The sequence below is a fragment of the Populus alba genome, chromosome 9 (genome assembly GCF_005239225.2).
Source record: "Populus alba chromosome 9, ASM523922v2, whole genome shotgun sequence".
Lineage (NCBI taxonomy): Eukaryota > Viridiplantae > Streptophyta > Magnoliopsida > Malpighiales > Salicaceae > Populus > Populus alba.
In genome coordinates, this window is record NC_133292.1 from 11,481,485 (window position 1) to 11,499,629 (window position 18,145).

An 18,145-nucleotide genomic window follows, 5' to 3' on the forward strand; every position below is an offset into this window, starting at 1 on the left:
GAATATGCTCAAAGATGGCGAGAATTAGCTGCTCAAGTACATCCCCCACTTCTGGACAAAGAGATGGTCTCTTTATTTGCCAATACACTCAAAGCACCATATTACGAAACATATGATGGGTAGTTCAGCCCAACAATTCACTGATGCTGTGATAGTGTGTGAACGCATAAAGCAAGGTGTCAAGAGTGGTAGAATTGCTGCACCAACCGAGAAAAGAGGCATTGAAAGAAAAGAGGTTCACCATGTTGAAGATGGCTACATGGGCAAAACAAATACATCCCAAAATTACCATACTCCATCCCAAATTACCAACATCAAAAAACCTGAACCCCAAAACTTTCAAGCCAAAAGCCAAATTGGAAATTTCCAAAGGGTTCAAGAACAACTACCTCCACTACCGTTACCCCTGAATGAGATGTATCAAAAAGCTATTGAGCATTGGGCAAATAGCTCCAGAACCTCTAACACCTCTGCAACCACCTTATCCTAATTGGTACAAGCCAGAACTCAATTGTGAATACCATGCCGGTATTACTGGCATAACATCTATACCTGCAACACCTTCAAGAGAAAGCTTCTGCAATTAATCAAGGCTGGGTGGATAGAATTGGTAGACACCCCCAATGTGAATACGAACCCGCTGCCTAATCATGCTTGAAGCATATTAGGATGGAATGTTTGGGGAATTGGAAAGCATCAATGGTCCAACATGATAGCTTGAATTTTGTAGAACTCAAATTTTGATCGTGGTGTTGTTCCGCATTGTCTTTGAGTCCTCTACGCAGAGCTTTTGAGAGGAGGTAGCCTATGAACAGATTCGCCAAAATAGAGGAATGAAGCCTGCCTTGTTATTGCCTTTTGTTAATGCTTTTGAACAAGACTCTCTCTGTTCATGAGCTTCTCTTGTGAAATAAGATCATGTGTTTTCCTTTGTTCACATCACATTCTTCTTTGTTGTTATTACATGTAAATAACATTTTGAGCGCAACTTTGCTCACAAAACTACAACATGAAGAACCCTTTGGTGTTCCTTTCTTCCAAACCCATACATTAATCTCATATGTTTTCAAGGATATTTTTTTGAGACCTCCAAAGTGAGTACAAAAAAACAAAAATCGTGTTGATATTTGTCCAAAAACAAATGCATTTTGAAAATTCAAGTGATTCCTTACATAGGTACATATACACCTAGAAAAACTTGAAAGAAAAAAGACAACAAAAGACAAAACAACACTATGAGGTGACTCAAAAGCTGAGTTTTATTTTGACTGAATAAATCATTTGGCATACGCGCATGAAAGCAAGACCTATCGATCCTCAATGCATGAGTTTGAGATGAGAAAAGACCATCTTTGATAATCCTTTCACAAGGCTAAAATATATCCTTTGCAGTCCCATTTTGAGCCTAGTAATGTTTTTTGAAAATAACCTTGACTAGGATCACACCCCACACTGGGGGGGGCAAAATAATAGAGTTTGTACCCATCCAGACAAAGCAGTGAAGATAAATACTGTGATTGGTTAAAATATTTGAGCTTCTCATAAAAACCAACGAATATGATTGTGCTCAACGAAACAAAAACAAAGAAAACAAAGAGAACATCCCACACCCGACACTGGGGGGCATGAAGACTATTTTGAAAAAAACAAATCCAAAAGACAAAAGGTCAGGAAACAAGCACAAGTGATCCCTAGTCGTGAAATCCCTTAAACACCTTTTGAGCCTGCAACATATCCTTTTCTTCGTAACCAATAGCCAAAAGCCTACATTACATACTTGATAAAGCCCTTTCTGATCAAAGGCAAGCAATCTGGATCGATATGCCAATGCTTTCTCGTGCAAGTCAAAATCATTATTCATGCAAATAAAATAAATGCTTTGACTCAATTCGGTTCTCAATAACCCTCAAATTGACATTTAAACCTTTTATGACCAACCAGATGTCACCTCATCTTTAAACAAAAGCAAAAAGCTTTCATCACTTCAAGAAACCTGTCCATAGGAATCACTTGAATTTTTTAGAACAAGTTTATTTTGAACCAATATCAAAATCATTTTTATGATTAGAATAACTTGGAAGTTCCAAAAATTTTGCATGAAAACATTTCATTGTACAAAAAACCCAAACTTACTTTCACATATCCTCACCCCAAACTAAACCCAAGTTGAACACTTGGGGGGCATGATCAAGCTGGGGGGCAATCAAACACACATGTAGGGTTGTCTCCATGATTCCTTTTCTAAGGAAAATGTCGGGCAAAATTGACAACTCTTGAGATAAAGGGTGAAGGACAAAGATGTATGATAATGACATCAAACCCTTCCCAGAGGTCAAGTCACAATATGTAACCCGAGTAAGCAGAAGTGGAAAAGCCATCGAAGTTTACTACCAACACTACAACTTTTAAGAGAAAAGAAAGACACCATGAAGAAATGGGCTTATATTTCTCAGGTAAGTATACATGCATATCAAATCATAATGCATTTTTTTTTCAACATTGACAATCATTGTTTCAACATCATCCTTTTGGGTAGTGCGTTTTCTAAACCCTACCTCCTTTTGAGTGCGCCTTTGAGCCCTCACCTCCATTTTGAGCGCGCCTTTGAGCCCTCATCCTTTTAGGTAGTGCGTTTTCTAACCTTACCTCTTGTTGAGTGCGCCTTTGAGCCCTCACCTCCATTTTGAGTGCGCCTTTGAGCCCTCATCCCTTCGGTAGTGCGTTTTATTAACCCTACCTCCTTTTGAGTGCGCCTTTGAGCCCTCACCTCCATCTTGAGTACGCCTTTGAGCCCTCATCCCTTAGGTAGTGCGTTTTCTAACCCTACCTCCATCTTGAGTGCGCCTTTGAGCCCTCATCCTCTTTTTGAGTGCGCCTTTGAGCCCTCACCTTCCTTTTGAGTGCGCCTTTGAGCCCTCACCTCCATTTTAAGTGCGCCTTTGAGCCCTCATCCCTTTGGTAGTGCGTTTTCTAACCCTACCTTGCCAACATTTTTCTGGGTAGGTCGCCCATTACAACACGACCAATTCTCCATGTTTTTTTTATCTGGGTAGGTCACCCATTACAATGAGACCGCACTTCACATTCTTTTCTTTTTCTTTGGGTAGGTCACCCATCATAATGAGACCGTTTTTTTTTCATTCTTTCCACCTGGGTAGGTCACCCATTACAATGAGACCGTTTTTTTTTTTACATTTCTTTTGTTTTGGTTAAATGAGGTTGCCAGATGGGATCTCATGTAGCTTTAGGTAAAGGAATCTCCATATGAGATTTCAGGTTGACCGGAGCTACACACACAGGATTTTGGTTCTGGTTAGAGGGGATTGCCGAAAGCAATCTCAGTCTATCCCAACCACACACAGTTTTTTGGTTCTGGTTAGAGGGGATTGCCGACAGGAATCTCAGTCTATCCCAACCACACACAGGATTTTGGTTCTGGTTAGAGGGGATTGCCGAAAGGAATCTCAGTCTATCCCAACCACACAGGATTTTGGTTCTGGTTAGAGGGGATTGCCGAAAGCAATCTCAGTCTATCCCAACCACACAGGTTTTTTGGTTCTGGTTAGAGGGGATTGCCGAAAGGAATCTCAGTCTATCCCAACCACACACAGGATTTTGGTTCTGGTTAGAGGGGATTGCCGAAAGGAATCTCAGTCTATCCCAACCACACACAGGATTTTGGTTCTGGTTAGAGGGGATTGCCGAAAGGAATCTCAGTCTATCCCAACCACACACAGGATTTTGGTTCTGGTTAGAGGGGATTGGCGAAAGGAATCTCAGTCTATCCTAACCACACACACATAATATTTTTAAGTTTCGGGTTAAAGGGGATTGGCGAAAGGAATCTCAATTTAGCCCAACCACACACAAGACTTTGGGGTCCGGTTGAAGTTTTAGGTCAATCAAATTTTGAGACGACCAGTTTCGAAAGACCAATGTTATTTTATCTTTACAACACTTACTATGCACAGAGTTTTGCTCCGTAAGCATTGTAAAGAGGGGGCAACTGTTGTAACCCATTTTTTGGTCCCCACATAAAAAATAAAAAAATAAAAAAAAATTCAAAAAATATATTATAAAAAAAAAACGCAAAACGGTGCCATTTGGAAACGGCACCATCGTCTTCTTCCCTGCGCACGCAGAGAATAGGGGAGAAGAATTTTCTTTCTCCACTTTTCGCCGAACTTCTTTCCCGGATTTGGCGCAATAAGACGCCTACCATTCGACGCCCACTTGCCTCCTTTTTATCCATTGAACAGATAGTGCAGGGGCGGCCAACAGTGGCCGCCCCACCATTCGCCCCCCTGTTTTCCTATAAATACAGGGGAGGGCTAGAAAAAAAAAACAAAGAAAAAAGAAAGAGAAGACCAAGAGAGGGGGAAGAGAAGAGAAGGGAGAGCAAAGAGAGGGAGAAGAGGGAGAAGAGGGAGAAGAGAGGAGAGAAGGCAGAGAAGAGAAAGGAAGAAGCAGAGAAGAAAACAGAGGAGAGAGATAAGGAAAACGCAGAGCCACCGCCGGCCACCCCACTGTCAGCGCCGCTTCCTGTCGCCACCAGCAGCTCCGCCATCAACGACAGCCACCACAGGTCAGCCCTCAACCCCTTATCTCGTTTTACTGTTCATCTTCTTGCATGCAGAACGTGCACTCTGCACGTTCTGCAAGCCATGAATTAATTACCCGGTTACTGTACATGGGCACAGTAACTGGCTAATTAATTCACTGGTTACTGTGCACACAGTAACCCGGTTACTATGTGCACAGTAACCAGCCCATTTGGGCCTGGGCTGGGACGTCAGCCAGCCCATGTAAATGGGCCAGGTTTGGCCCAACCCATGCAATTGGGCCTGATCCGGCCCATTGTAAAAAATAGAAAAAAAATATTATTGTTTTTAAAAAATATTTATGATGTTCCCACTGTTGATTTATGTTATTTTTATTAATATTGGGTAGTATTTTTATGTCGTAAAAATACAAATCTGGTATTAAACTACCCGGTTTTTCATCAAAAACTTCCAAAAATACAAAAAAATTAAAAAAAAAAAGGAGAAAAAATGTTTTTGTGCATACGGCCAAGTGTCTCAAAGCTAAAAAATCATATTGTATTTTTCATACACCAAAAAAACAATGTTTTAGCATGCATTTTGGCTTTAATAACCAGTTTATTAAAGTCAAGAGAATATTGGCCAAAATTTCAAAAACAACAAAAAAATTTATTTTGTTTGTCTCTTAGTATTCGAGGTATGACATTATATGTAATGCATATTCTGGATATTAATTCTTTTTTTCCGGACAATCGAACCTGGGGTATGACATTACATGTAATGCGTATTCCGAACAATTACAAACCACAACAAGACTTTAGATTTTATCAGACAAAACAATGCAGCTTACCTTAGGTAGGGCGTAGTTGGGGTGCTAATACCTTCCCTTTACGCAACCAGTCTCCGTACCCGATCTCTAAAGACCAGTTAAGGTTCCTAGTAACCAGAATACTAGGTGGCGACTCCCAGTCCATATTTTCACATATAGAGACAAGAATTCCTTGTCTCTCCTTATTTGCCAGGAATACATATTCCGATTATTTTTCCTTGAGGGTGGACGATCGCCGCGCCGCCGCACACGTGCGACAAGCACTTTCAATGTCCCCTCTCTTTGAATACATGGTAAGAAGAACACTACTAACAAATAGAGCATTATTGAATCTTGATTCCCCTTGTTCTCCTCCTGCAGGAGCTGCACATGCATTAATGATAACAGAGAAGGTATACTCACTCGGTTTAATTACCCTTCTTTTCCATTTGTACAAATATCCTAATGGCACCGTCAGTGTCTCCTATTTGAGCATATCCAGAAATCAATGCCGACCATGCCACATCCTTCTCGTCTGTGCTCTGAAAAACCTTTGAAGCTTCATCAACATTCCCTCGTTTGACATAAGCATTTAAGAGTGCATTCCCAACAGATGGTGACTTAGCATGACTGCTTTTGATGGCTTGTGCGTGTATCACAAAAGGAGAAACTCCAGGTTGAGACTTAAGTATAGGTAAAGTCATTTGGTCTAACACCAACCCTGCTCACTAGGCAAAACAGAGACCACGGGCTTGTTCTGCCATACCATTCTGCAATTACCCACTAATCATGGCTGACCATCACACCACATTTCGAACTTCATCATCCATCAGAGCGAGTATCTTGGAAACACTATCCATTTCCCCACACTTGCTGTATGCTAGCATCAGTGGTGTCCTAGTATTCTTATAATTGTACAGCACAACTAGATAACCGGGGCAAAAACCATCTTGGTGAGTTTTCACCAGCAAGTCGCATATGATAAAACCAATCCAAAGTTTCTAAACATAGCCCATTTGTTACCCTACCAGCAACCAAACTGTTCCAACTAACAGCATTCCTTATCTTTCAAACCATCGAAAACACCTCTACCATCTCTAATCTTCCTTGACTCGAAGTTCATATTAATCAAAGCATTGCAAGCAAACGTGGCTGCCCCGAATCCATTTTTTATCACCATTTTGAATTCCCTTCTCAACCATTCCTTCATCTGTCAAAGCTCCAATAACAGCAGAAAATGTAAAAGGATTTGGCTTAATCCCCTCCACTTACATTCTAAGAAGCAAGTCCATCGTCTCCACATTCAATCCATTTTGCGCATGTCCTGTGAGCAGTGAGGTCCACGAAACTACATTCCTCTCCCCCATTTCATCAAAAGCTCTCCTCCCTTCTTCAACACTCTCATTCTTCAAATACATATCCAAAAGTGCAGTGCCAACACTAACATTCTCCAAAAAAGCCAGACTTTAAACTCTAACTATGCACTCGAACACCAAAGTTTCGACCAAACAATAAAGAACAAGCTTTTAAAACACAAGAAATAGTTGACCCATCGATGAAAAAACCCGAACTATGAATTATCAAAAAGAGATTGACGACCTCTTTGTTTCTGTTCTCCCAAGAGCATTCAAAAAGCAAGTGATTGTAGTAGTACACAAGGTCTTGTTACGGATCTTTACCGAACACGTGGTGTGCAACTTTTGAGCCTAATTGGTGTTTCAAGGCAACATTGTCGGGTTGTGAGAGAGGTTGATGATTGTGGAGTTGTGGATGGGAGTTCTTTGAGAATTTTTAAGGTCTCCTTTGTCTGATGTTTTGTAAGGGTTTTGAAATTCATGTCTTCCTGTCTTTGAAAATCTGCTACATATCTAGTTTTGAGCTTCAAAAATAATTTCGAGCATATTCTGCCAAGTTTAATTTTGCAAACTACAAATACACCCTCTACCTTTTTAGTAGTATTCAATTAGGTTCCTACTCTACTAACTGATCAATTTTAAACATATTAGAACTCAAATAGAAATTTGGACAACACACATGATCTTAAACCTCCTTTGTTATTGCGTTTTAAATAGAGATTGAGTAAAGTTTTAAATTTTTTTTGTTTAAAATTAATTTTTTTAATATTTTTGAATTATTTTGATATGCTAACATAAAAAAAATTATTTTAATACATTTTCGAGTGAAAAGTACTTAGAAAAATAACCGCTACAATACTCTCAACACAACCACTTATCAAAGTCTTGAACTCGGCTTGGTTTAAGGTACTAGTTAATAGTTCGGCAGATTAACTCAAGTTAACTTAAATCAATTTAAAATGATGTGGTTTTAATATTTTCTACAAAAAAATTAAAATAATATCTTTTTATTTATTGAAAAGATAAATTGAATTTTAACAATGTCTACTAGTTCAAATATCTACCTGATTTAATTTAAAATCTAATTTAAACAAGGAATTAGGTTGACAGACTATCGAATTAAAGCATTAGGATAAACTGAATATAATAATACTGTATACATAACATAAAAACTATAAAATATAAATAATTTTTCAGCATAAGATTCTTCTAGAAGGAAAATATTGTAATGTTCATGTCTTTTTGAGAACTTTTGTAATTATGCTTGTAGTTTGAGTAAATTCAATAAAACAACATTTTATTTGAAGATTTTGGGAAATCTAAAAATTATTTTTTTGATAATAAAATTCACAAGGTAATGTCGGAGTTTTAGATTCTAGTTGGAGTTAAAATATAGCTTGAGAAACATATAGCTTTCATGGGAATTAAGATACACATAACATAGGAATATGTATTTAACAAATGGGTTGAAAAAAATTAAAATACAAGAATCAAATTGAAATAATTGTAAATATATAGAGGCTAAAATATATTAGTTTTTGTCTGGTAGTTAAAAATGAGGAATTTATCATGGTACAACAAGAAAAAGCTTTGCAACAGTTTGAACTCCTGCCACTGCCTGAAAAAAAGAATCACGCTGAACCCAACTTGCCGTTTATAAGACAAAGCTCCATTCTTTCATCCTGTCCTTTTCGAATCTAAACCCTATTTTTTTCTTTTCTCTACTTTGAAATCTTTTCAGCTTTTCTTTCAATTTTGTACTCTCAAGGCCTCAACAGTCGTCTCTCTCCTCCTCTCTCTCACAAGAAAAGACACACACCTCTCTCTCTCTCTCTCTCTCTCTATCTTCGTGTCTCACACACACACACACACTCACGCAATCTTTTGTGCTCTTAGATTTTGACCGTTGCCAGAGAAGAAAAGATCTCTTCTTGATATTTTTTTTGTCTGTATAGGTCATTTCTTGATGAAACACCCACAATTAACTTAATAACGACTCATTAGGTTTTTTTTTTTTTAAAGATACCCTTTTGTTTGTTGGTTTATAGTGAAGTGGGAGTTCAATTGTGAACTGGGTTTTGGTTCTTTAGTGTAATTGAATGTTTTAGTGTTGAAAAAAGTTATGAACTTTTGATACCCTTTTGGTGGGTTTTGAAGAAACAGATTGAAAAGATTGCTTCTTGGGTTAGATAGACACTAAAATAAGATGATTGCGGAGAAACCAAGTTGGGTCAGGCATGAGGGAATGCAAATTTTCTCCATTGATATTCAACCTGGTGGCCACAGGTTTGCTACCGGCGGAGGTGATCACAAGGTATGTTTTTTCTCATCTTTAATACTCTGTTTGGTTTCCAAGAGTAAATAATAGAAAATTAAATTCTTCTGATTCGTCATTATTTAGGGTTTCTTAGCAGAGAAATCCCTGGTTAGTTGTGCACAATTACACAAATTAACTTAGCATGCACTCATAATGATTTGTTCATGCAGTTTAAGGTAATGCCATTATTAGAGTTTGCTATAGAGTGTAACGGACCTTTGTTTTTCAAATTGTCATAAATTCTGTACTTTCTAGGTTTAATTTGGCTGAATGCACGTTCTTGCTACCTTTTTCCTATAGCGTTTTAATTTTAGGAATTTATATTTGTGTCTTTGCTAAATGAAGTTTAACCTGTCTTACTAGTAGCAGTGTGAAAAATCAAATTACTTAGAATGAATTTGTGTTATTTTGGATTAACTTCTAAGGCTTCAACCACCAAAAGCAATGGTAACTAAAGATCTATTGTTTTTAAGTCGTCTAAGTTCCAAGATAACATGGCATTATTCTTTTGGATTCTGGTAATTCTAGAGCTATAAACGCAAGTTCATTGAATAGCTGTTATGTAGTACAACACATATGCCTTCACAGTAATATGTAAACTTTATAATGATGAAAGAGGGTTGGTAGTAGCAGTCTGATATTCTGTGCGTCTTCTTTTCATGGACTTCCATGTTCTTGATTTCACAGTTCCCTTCATGGATTTTGGTAAATTGTAATGCAACTAATTGGTTTCCAACCTGAATGCATTATTGAGGAGGCATTTTTTAGTTTAAAATCCCGCTCAACATTGCTTCACCTTCTTCAATGTGCATGAATGTTGGTACACATATGATTATGACCAAAGGTTCCTATCTAAATGAGATCTTGTGAGTTTGTTCTTTTTGTATTTTATTACTCATATCAAATTTTCAGTAATTTCTACAAGTACTTAATTATGACATCTGCCTTTTTTCACTAATTGCATGCAGGTTCGGATATGGAACATGAACTCTGTTAGCAGGAACTTGGAAATTAACGAACCAACACAAAGGCTTCTTGCAACTCTCCGCGACCACTTCGGGTCAGTCAATTGTGTTAGATGGGCTAAGCATGGTCGGTATGTTGCATCCGGGTCTGATGATCAAGTGATTTTAGTGCATGAAAGGAAGCCTGGTTCTGGAACTACAGAGTTTGGCAGCGGAGAGCCTCCTGATGTTGAAAATTGGAAAGTTGCAATGACATTGAGAGGGCACACTGCAGATGTGGTAATGGAATCGCTTTTATTACTGGAAAGCTTGGACAGTACATGAAAGTGAAATCATTCTCTCATAATGTTTCTGGATCTAGTTTCTTGCTGCCTCATTTTACAAAAAAAAGAAAAAAAAGCTGTCACGTTCCTTAATAAATATTGGCTCCTGATCATCTGCACACACGCCCACACACTATGAAAGTTTTCATCATCCTCTCAAATTGTTTTCTAATCAAGTTTCTTGCTGCCTTTTTTTGGGGGATAACTGTCATTTTCCTTGATAGACACTGGCTTCTGAACACTATACACAGAACTGCACAAATTGAAATCATTCACACATTTGTTTTGAACTGAGTTTCTTGCTTCTTTCCCCCCCTAAAAAACTGTGTCATTTTCCTTAATAAATATTGGCTTCTGAAAACACATATACATATGGGTGTGCACTTGCTTATGCATAATTATATAGATATATTATATTTTACTGGTTTGGATGGCTCCTCCTTAAAGCATTGGTTTGCATTCACATGCTAGGGATAAACAAATGAAAAAATAAATAATGATGAGATATTCAGTTTTATGTGATTTAAATGTCCCTCTTAATATGCGATTTCTCATTGCCCCTCTGAGTGTCATCTAATCGGGAAGTTGTTTTCCATGCCTAAAGTAGGTGGATCTTAATTGGTCTCCAGATGACTCCATATTGGCTAGTGGGAGTTTGGACAACACTATCCATATCTGGAATATGAGCAATGGCATTTGCACTGCTGTTCTTAGAGGTCATTCGAGCCTGGTTAAAGGAGTTACTTGGGATCCAATTGGGTCTTTCATAGCAAGTCAATCTGATGATAAGACAGTTATTATATGGCGAACAAGTGACTGGAGTCTGGCTCACAGAACAGATGGCCACTGGGCTAAATCAGTATGTATTTTTCTTAATGGTGGATTTTCTTTTATTCCATATTTTCTATTCACTAACCTCAGTGTGCTATTTTTAGCTTGGATCTACATTTTTCAGGCGCTTAGGATGGTCCCCCTGTGGTCATTTTATAACTACAACTCATGGTTTTCAGAAGCCAAGGCATTCTGCACCTGTTCTTGAGAGAGGGGAATGGGCTGCCACATTTGATTTCTTAGGACACAATGCCCCCATTATTGTGGTGAAATTTAACCATTCAATGTTTAGAAGAAATTTTACCAATGCTCAGGAATTGAAAGCTGCACAAGTTGGGTGGACTAATGGGGCCTCAAAGATTGGAGGGAAAGAATCACAGCCATACAATGTTATTGCAATTGGGAGTCAAGATCGCACTATAACTGTATGGACGACTGCAAGTCCTCGTCCTCTTTTTGTGGCCAAGCACTTCTTTACTCAAAGTGTTGTAGATTTATCCTGGTAAACTTGATATTTCCAGAAAAGATACCACCATATTTTTATGGATCTGTTTTCTCTATTGTAGCGATTCTAGCTCTAGTATTCCTCTTTGTGATTCTTTATCTAATCATTTTTTTCCTTTCTTTTCTAATAGGAGTCCTGATGGGTATTCACTTTTTGCATGTTCCTTGGATGGTACTGTGGCTACTTTCCATTTTGATGCTAAAGAACTTGGACACAGGCTAAGCGATACTGAACTTGATGAGTTAAAAAGAAGTCGTTATGGTGATGTCAGAGGTAGACAGGCAAACCTAGCTGAGAGTGCTGCACAGTTATTGCTTGAAGCATCAACCAAAGAAACAACAAATAAAAAAGCAGCATTGGATATTCAGCAAAGTCAAATACCTGTAAAATCTTCTGTTGACTTAGGGGTCACTGCAAAGACTTCTGATGCACAAGTTGATGATGGCAAGAAGAGTGTGGGAGCTGCTGGTGATGGATTAAATAAATTGCCTGCTTCTGCTCGGATTTCTAGTCCAGTAAAACAAAGAGAATACAGACGCGCTGATGGTAGAAAGAGAATCATTCCAGAAGCTTTAGGAGTGCCCAATCAACCAGAAACAATGACCGGTGGGGCTCAGTCTCAAGCTCTTGATTTCCCTCTTGCGGCATCTGATCACAGAAAGGTTGAAAATGGAATAGTTCCTGTTGATGGTGGCTTGCGAGAGAGTTCTATCAGGGGAACACTTGGCAGAAACTCTGATATAAAAGAGCGCTCTGGTGTCAATGCAAGGGCTACTGTTACTGAGAGCCTGGTCATTGAGAAGGTTCCAGGATCTGCAGGAGGAGATGGAAGCATTAATGTGCAACAGTCTGGGATAAAGGCATCTAGTTCCTCTGGTTCTTGCAACACCCCTCTCTCAATTAGGGTATTTGATAAGAAATTAGGGGAAGATGCCACACCAATTTGCTTGGAAGCTCGTTCTAGAGAACATGCAGTGAATGATGTTGTTGGGGTGGGGAGTACAAGTATGATGAAAGAAACAGAAATTGTTTGCACAAGAGGAGCTGAAACTCTTTGGTCTGATAGGATCTCAGGAAAAGTTACTGTTTTAGCTGGAAATGCAAACTTCTGGGCAGTTGGGTGTGAGGATGGATGCCTACAGGTAACTGAACCTCCATAACCAAATGACCCAAAACTGTTTTTCTTCAACTGTTTTAAGTTTTAAACTGTTCTCAACTTGGCATTAAATTACAAACTTGTTCTCTTTTCCAGAGAATGAAAAGGATATAGTATAATTTTTTAAAGTAAAAAGAATGATTCTGTAGTTTTCTGCTGATCACTGGAGTGTTTTAAAGTCACCGGTTGCCTTAAAGCAACTTATTGATTTTTTTTATTGACTCAGGTTTGTGTTAGGAATATTCCTAATCAACTGTTAAGCTAGTCCGTTTGCTTAACAATCCACATGTATATGGATTTTTCAAAATAACTGAGAAGGAACTGCTGATTTTTTAATACATATATATTTTAATTAGTTGATTAAGAGAACATTAAGAAGTTCCTTTTTTGGCAGTTATAGTTCATATAAGTTGATTAAAACTTCTTCAAATATCATTGTATTAGGTTTCTTTAAGTTGATTAAAACATCTTCAAATATCATTGTATTAGGTTTCTTTAAGTTGATTAAAACTTTTTTATAATAATAAATGTTCTGCTGATGTTTGAGAAGGTTTACACGAAGTGCGGGAGACGTGCCATGCCCACTATGATGATGGGATCTGCAGCAACTTTTGTTGATTGTGATGAGTGCTGGAAGTTGTTGCTGGTCACAAGGAAGGGATCCTTGTATGTATGGGATCTGTTTAGTCGGAATTGTCTCCTTCAGGATTCTTTGGCATCTCTAATTACCTCAGACCCAAACTCTGCAAAAGGTTAGGTATCTTATAATATAATGTTTGAGCCCATTTCAGAACAGCTTTTTAAGTCTTATGTGGAACACGCACACCTCATAAAATCCTTTCATGCGAGGTGTCCGTTTTGTGTATGTTTCTTAAGGCATGTGCTTCTAGATTGGATGCTTTATGATATTTTCCTTTCTCTTTCAGGTACAATCAAAGTTATATCTGTGAAGTTATCAAAATCCGGTTCTCCTCTTGTTGTCCTGGCCACACGTCATGCCTTCCTCTTTGACATGAGTCTTATGTGTTGGCTGAGAGTGGCTGATGACTGCTTCCCTGCATCGAATTTTGCTAGCTCTTGGAATTTGAGTTCGATTCAGAGTGGTGAGCTAGCTGCATTGCAGGTGGATGTGAGGAAATATTTGGCCAGAAAACCAAGTTGGAGCAGGTATTCATTCATTGCAATGATTTGCCTTTGTTCTTTGAATTTTTAATTGAATCTTAGATTTCACAATATAAAAAACGCTGACTAGAAATAGTGCACAAAAGCCTCTGTAACATTCTTCTGGATTGCTACTGGCTGCTGAATATATTTATTTTGAAAAAAGGGAAAAAAAAAGAAGCAGAGAAAAATGAATGGAAACTAATCTGGCTCCCTTGAAATTCTGATGATTGAATTTAATTTCCTTGATTAGTTACCAAATTTCCCAGTTAATCATTGCACAATATTTCTGGTTTTCTTATGTTACTTCTGGAGTTCATAGTTTATGATTCATGCATCTAGCTTCTATTGTTTGACACGTGGTGGTTCTGTTTTCAGAGTGACAGATGATGGGGTGCAGACACGAGCTCATTTGGAGGCTCAGTTGGAATCCTCGTTAGCTTTAAAGTCCCCTAATGAATATCGCCAGTGCCTTCTATCTTACATTCGCTTCCTTGCAAGGTGTTTCTTTTGTTTTAGACTCTTCTTATTTTCCCCTCGTGTTTATGAATGACAGTTGGTACATATGGGGCCTTTTTGGTTGTTTCTATCTATTCAATTCACATAAGTGTAACTTTGGTTGCAGAGAAGCAGACGAGTCTCGTTTACGAGAAGTATGTGAGAGCTTTCTTGGACCTCCTACTGGGATGGCTGAATCTACATCTTCAGATACAAAAATGGTGTCTTGGGATCCTTGTGTGCTTGTAAGGCCTTTTCTCAGCATATTGTATTCTGTGATGGTTACTCTACAGTATCTCTCTTGCATGCTTTACATTTGATTACATGTTGAGCATTATACATTCAATTGCTCTCTTCTGCTTGTGTATAGAAACTTTATGCTTCAATCCAATACTTTAACGGCATGAGAAAAACTCCTTGGGGGCATTTCTCCTTGGTTTTCTCCCTTTTATTTCTTATTTTGTTTTTCTTGCCATTGTCTATTGATGTTTATAACTCTGCAGGGAATGAGAAAACACAAACTCTTAAGAGAAGATATTCTTCCTGCAATGGCATCAAACAGAAAAGTCCAACGTTTACTAAATGAGTTCATGGATCTCTTGTCTGAATATGGAAGTGTAGAAACTAACCAAAAAACCCCCGTGCTACGAACTACATCTCAACAAGCAACCAGTCAAATGAATTGTGATCCACCAGTAACAGAGCAAATGGACACTGCCCCACAAGCAATAGATCATACAAACGCTGCCCAACCAGCAAAAGATCATGAGGACCCAACCCCCATTATAACTGATGAAGCAGACCATATTCCGCTGGCTATTGATGAAGTAGATTTGTGCCCGATGGTAACAGATCAAGTTATTCAGGATTCACTTGACAGAGAAGCTGGTTCTTGAGTTCTGCTTCTAACCAATAGGATTAATGTTAAAGATATTAGCAGACTGACACATGGCGTTGCAGAAGTGGATATGGGTGCATATATGGGTCATGATTCATCTTTTCATCCACATTTTCCTGGTCAAACGAAGATAAAAGGTCCATGGTATTGGAGAGAAAAAAAACTCATTGTAGTGAATTGACTGGTGCATCTCTTTTAACTCTTCTTTGATGCTGTACCTGGGTATGTAACCAAAAAAATCTCATATTCAGTTAGCTAACTTTTATTTATTTATTTTGGCCACTTACAGCTTTCTGTAACCAATTTTCTTATTCCTTGTACAAGTTTAAGCATGATGTTTATTAGATCTTCATTTAGAAACTCCCATCTCTAAGATTGAAAGGATGGGCCCTCCTGTTTTCAGCTTTTATACTTGCTTTCTTCTGCTGTTCTTGTGATGCATTTTCAGTTCACTTCTGCATGTATGGCTGTAGCCGGTCCTGGATCACGCAGGTAGTTCATGTCCTTACCTTATTTCTGACGTTTTTTTCTTTCACTTTTAATTTGCTTGGAGAGATCTATGACGTCAATACTGTGTTTGAACACGACATGGCGTTAGCATTTATGCCTGCAGCCACTGTTTTAGCTGCTGCATTGGGTCTAAAAATGGCAGAGGAGGGGTTGCCGATTTGTAAATATCGTGCTCTTTCGGCGGCCCTTTGAAGAATGTAAAACAATCCGAGGGTAAAATAATCAATTAGAGTTGATTCTTCTGTAAGAAAACGCAACCTGCTCAATTCCCACTCAAATTTTGAGCTTTGAAGGGTGTCGTCTTGATGATATCTTTCAAAGTCAAAATCTTGTAAAGACGTGTGTACAGACGCCAATTACCCGCTTCCACTCAAATCTTAGCCTTGAAGTGTCCGCCCGACAGCATCTAATTTTACTTTCAGTGTCAGAACATGTAGACGTGGGTCCTGTATTCATTTTTCATATCAATTTTAATATATTAAAATTAAATACCTTTTAAATTAAGTTTAAATAAATCATATTTATTTAACTTTTTATTTGGTATTCTCATAATTTTTATTTTCTAGATACTTTTTAAAAATACACCGTATTGATATATCTTCAAAATCATTTTTGACGTGATCTCTAGTAAAATTCAAAATAATTACGTCTACTGATTATATGAAGCCCGTTGAGCCTCTAGGGGTTGTAGAGGCATGTATATAGAAAGCATGGAAATTATTTATTTTCGGACCTGTGAACTCGCTAACTACTCGTAGTCGTAGGTGGAGAACATAAATTAGACACAGCAACCCAACGGTGCATTAATGACAAGAGTTTATTTAATAAAGTTATGTATAAGTTTCTAATAATAAAAACAAACAGTACTAAAGTTTCATATTGTCAGCAAAATCTTGAAATTAACGTAGCAAAGAAAAGTTCTTCCCCAATGATTAAAAAAAAAAGAAAAGAAAATAAAAAAACTATAATTTTCTCATTCATGCATGTCCAAAGGAAAAAAAAGAAGACCCGAGGGGGGCTTGGGGTGGTCAATTTGTTTTTTCTCATTTCATGTCAATATCTTAAAATCATAGATAAAACTGGATAAACCTTTTAATCAAACATTCAAATTGAAAGTTTCAAACCTATTTTTTATCATAAACTTCTGATTAAAATAACATAAATAAGTGAACCAATCTCTCTCATGCATCTAAGATCTTGATAGACTTGCAAGTGATTGTATTTTTGCATGTGTTAGAATTAAAAGTTAAAATTCTGAATAATCAATATATTATGAATACATAGTCTTAATTTAAATATAAATAAAAAATATATAGATTAAACTGAAAGTACTATTCTATCCTTAATAAATTAGACTACATAAATATTATTTAACATCTCACCTCAAACTCACAATGTGGCAGCTACAAGCGTCGAGAGTTTGCAAATCAGAAAATGAAAATGAGAGATGGAATGTGTCTTGGTAAAGAAATCTGTAATCTGCAAGGAACAAAAGGCAAAGTAATGGTGCCATGCTTGAGATGATGACGAATAAGATGACAATCAATCTCAATTTCGCTTATGAAAAACCAAGTTATGAGCAATTTGAATAGAACTCTGGTTGTCACAATACATATGAGTAGGATGAAAAAAGAAAACTCCCATATCAACAAGTAACCAAACAATCTCTTTGGTGGTAGATGCCATGACACGATATTCTACTTCGGTGGATGATTGAGAAACAATAGATTGTTTCTTGCTCTTCCAAGAAATAAAAGAATCACCTAAAAAGATACAAAACCCGGTAACAGACTTGCGATCTGTGGGATCACTACCATGATCAGCATCAGAGTATGCACGCAACTTTAAGGAAGAGGTGGATGAGAGTAAAAGACTTTGAAAAATTGTACCCCGAAGATATCGAAAAATACGAAGAACAACTGTCTAGTGAACAGTAGTAGGAGAAGCAACAAATTGACTAACAACATGAACAACATATGCAATATCTGGACGAGTAATGGTGAGATATACCCAACTCCCAACAATAGTGTGGTATAAAGTAGGATCTATCAAAGGTAAAACCATTAGAAGAAGAGTACCTTGCATTAACCTCAATAGGAGTATCTACAATCTTGTTATCAGTAAGTCTAGCCCGCTCAAGAATATCTGCAACATATTTCGACTGAGAAAGAAGGTAACCTCTAGATGAGTATGTTACCTCAATACCCAACAAATATCGAAGATAACCCAAATCCTTCATTTCAAATCGTCTAGCCAACTCTATCTTCAAAACTAAAA

General features: G+C 37.7%; 1 protein-coding gene and 1 pseudogene across 3 annotated transcripts in view; one reads left to right on the plus strand and one right to left on the minus strand.

Moving 5' to 3' along the window:
• Positions 1–5,106: 5,106 nt before the first annotated feature.
• Positions 5,107–8,377, minus strand: LOC118045550 (pentatricopeptide repeat-containing protein At2g27610-like; annotated as a pseudogene).
• The window catches only part of LOC118045475 (protein HIRA-like), a 44,786-nt gene continuing 34,936 nt past the window's right edge, over positions 8,296–18,145 (plus strand). The window contains exons 1-10 of one of the 3 annotated variants that reach the window (XM_035054125.2): positions 8,296–9,018; positions 9,990–10,265; positions 10,917–11,168; positions 11,245–11,642; positions 11,776–12,787; positions 13,352–13,553; positions 13,728–13,968; positions 14,341–14,463; positions 14,588–14,705; positions 14,964–15,710. In XM_035054125.2, coding sequence (XP_034910016.1) covers positions 8,911–9,018; positions 9,990–10,265; positions 10,917–11,168; positions 11,245–11,642; positions 11,776–12,787; positions 13,352–13,553; positions 13,728–13,968; positions 14,341–14,463; positions 14,588–14,705; positions 14,964–15,356 — 3,123 coding nt within the window. In that variant the 5' untranslated portion in view covers positions 8,296–8,910 and the 3' untranslated portion in view covers positions 15,357–15,710. Of the gene's footprint in view, positions 9,019–9,989; positions 10,266–10,913; positions 11,169–11,244; positions 11,643–11,775; positions 12,788–13,351; positions 13,554–13,727; positions 13,969–14,340; positions 14,464–14,587; positions 14,706–14,963; positions 15,711–18,145 lie in introns of those variants that run through there. The other 2 variants (XM_035054127.2, XM_035054126.2) reach the window with 2 other exon arrangements.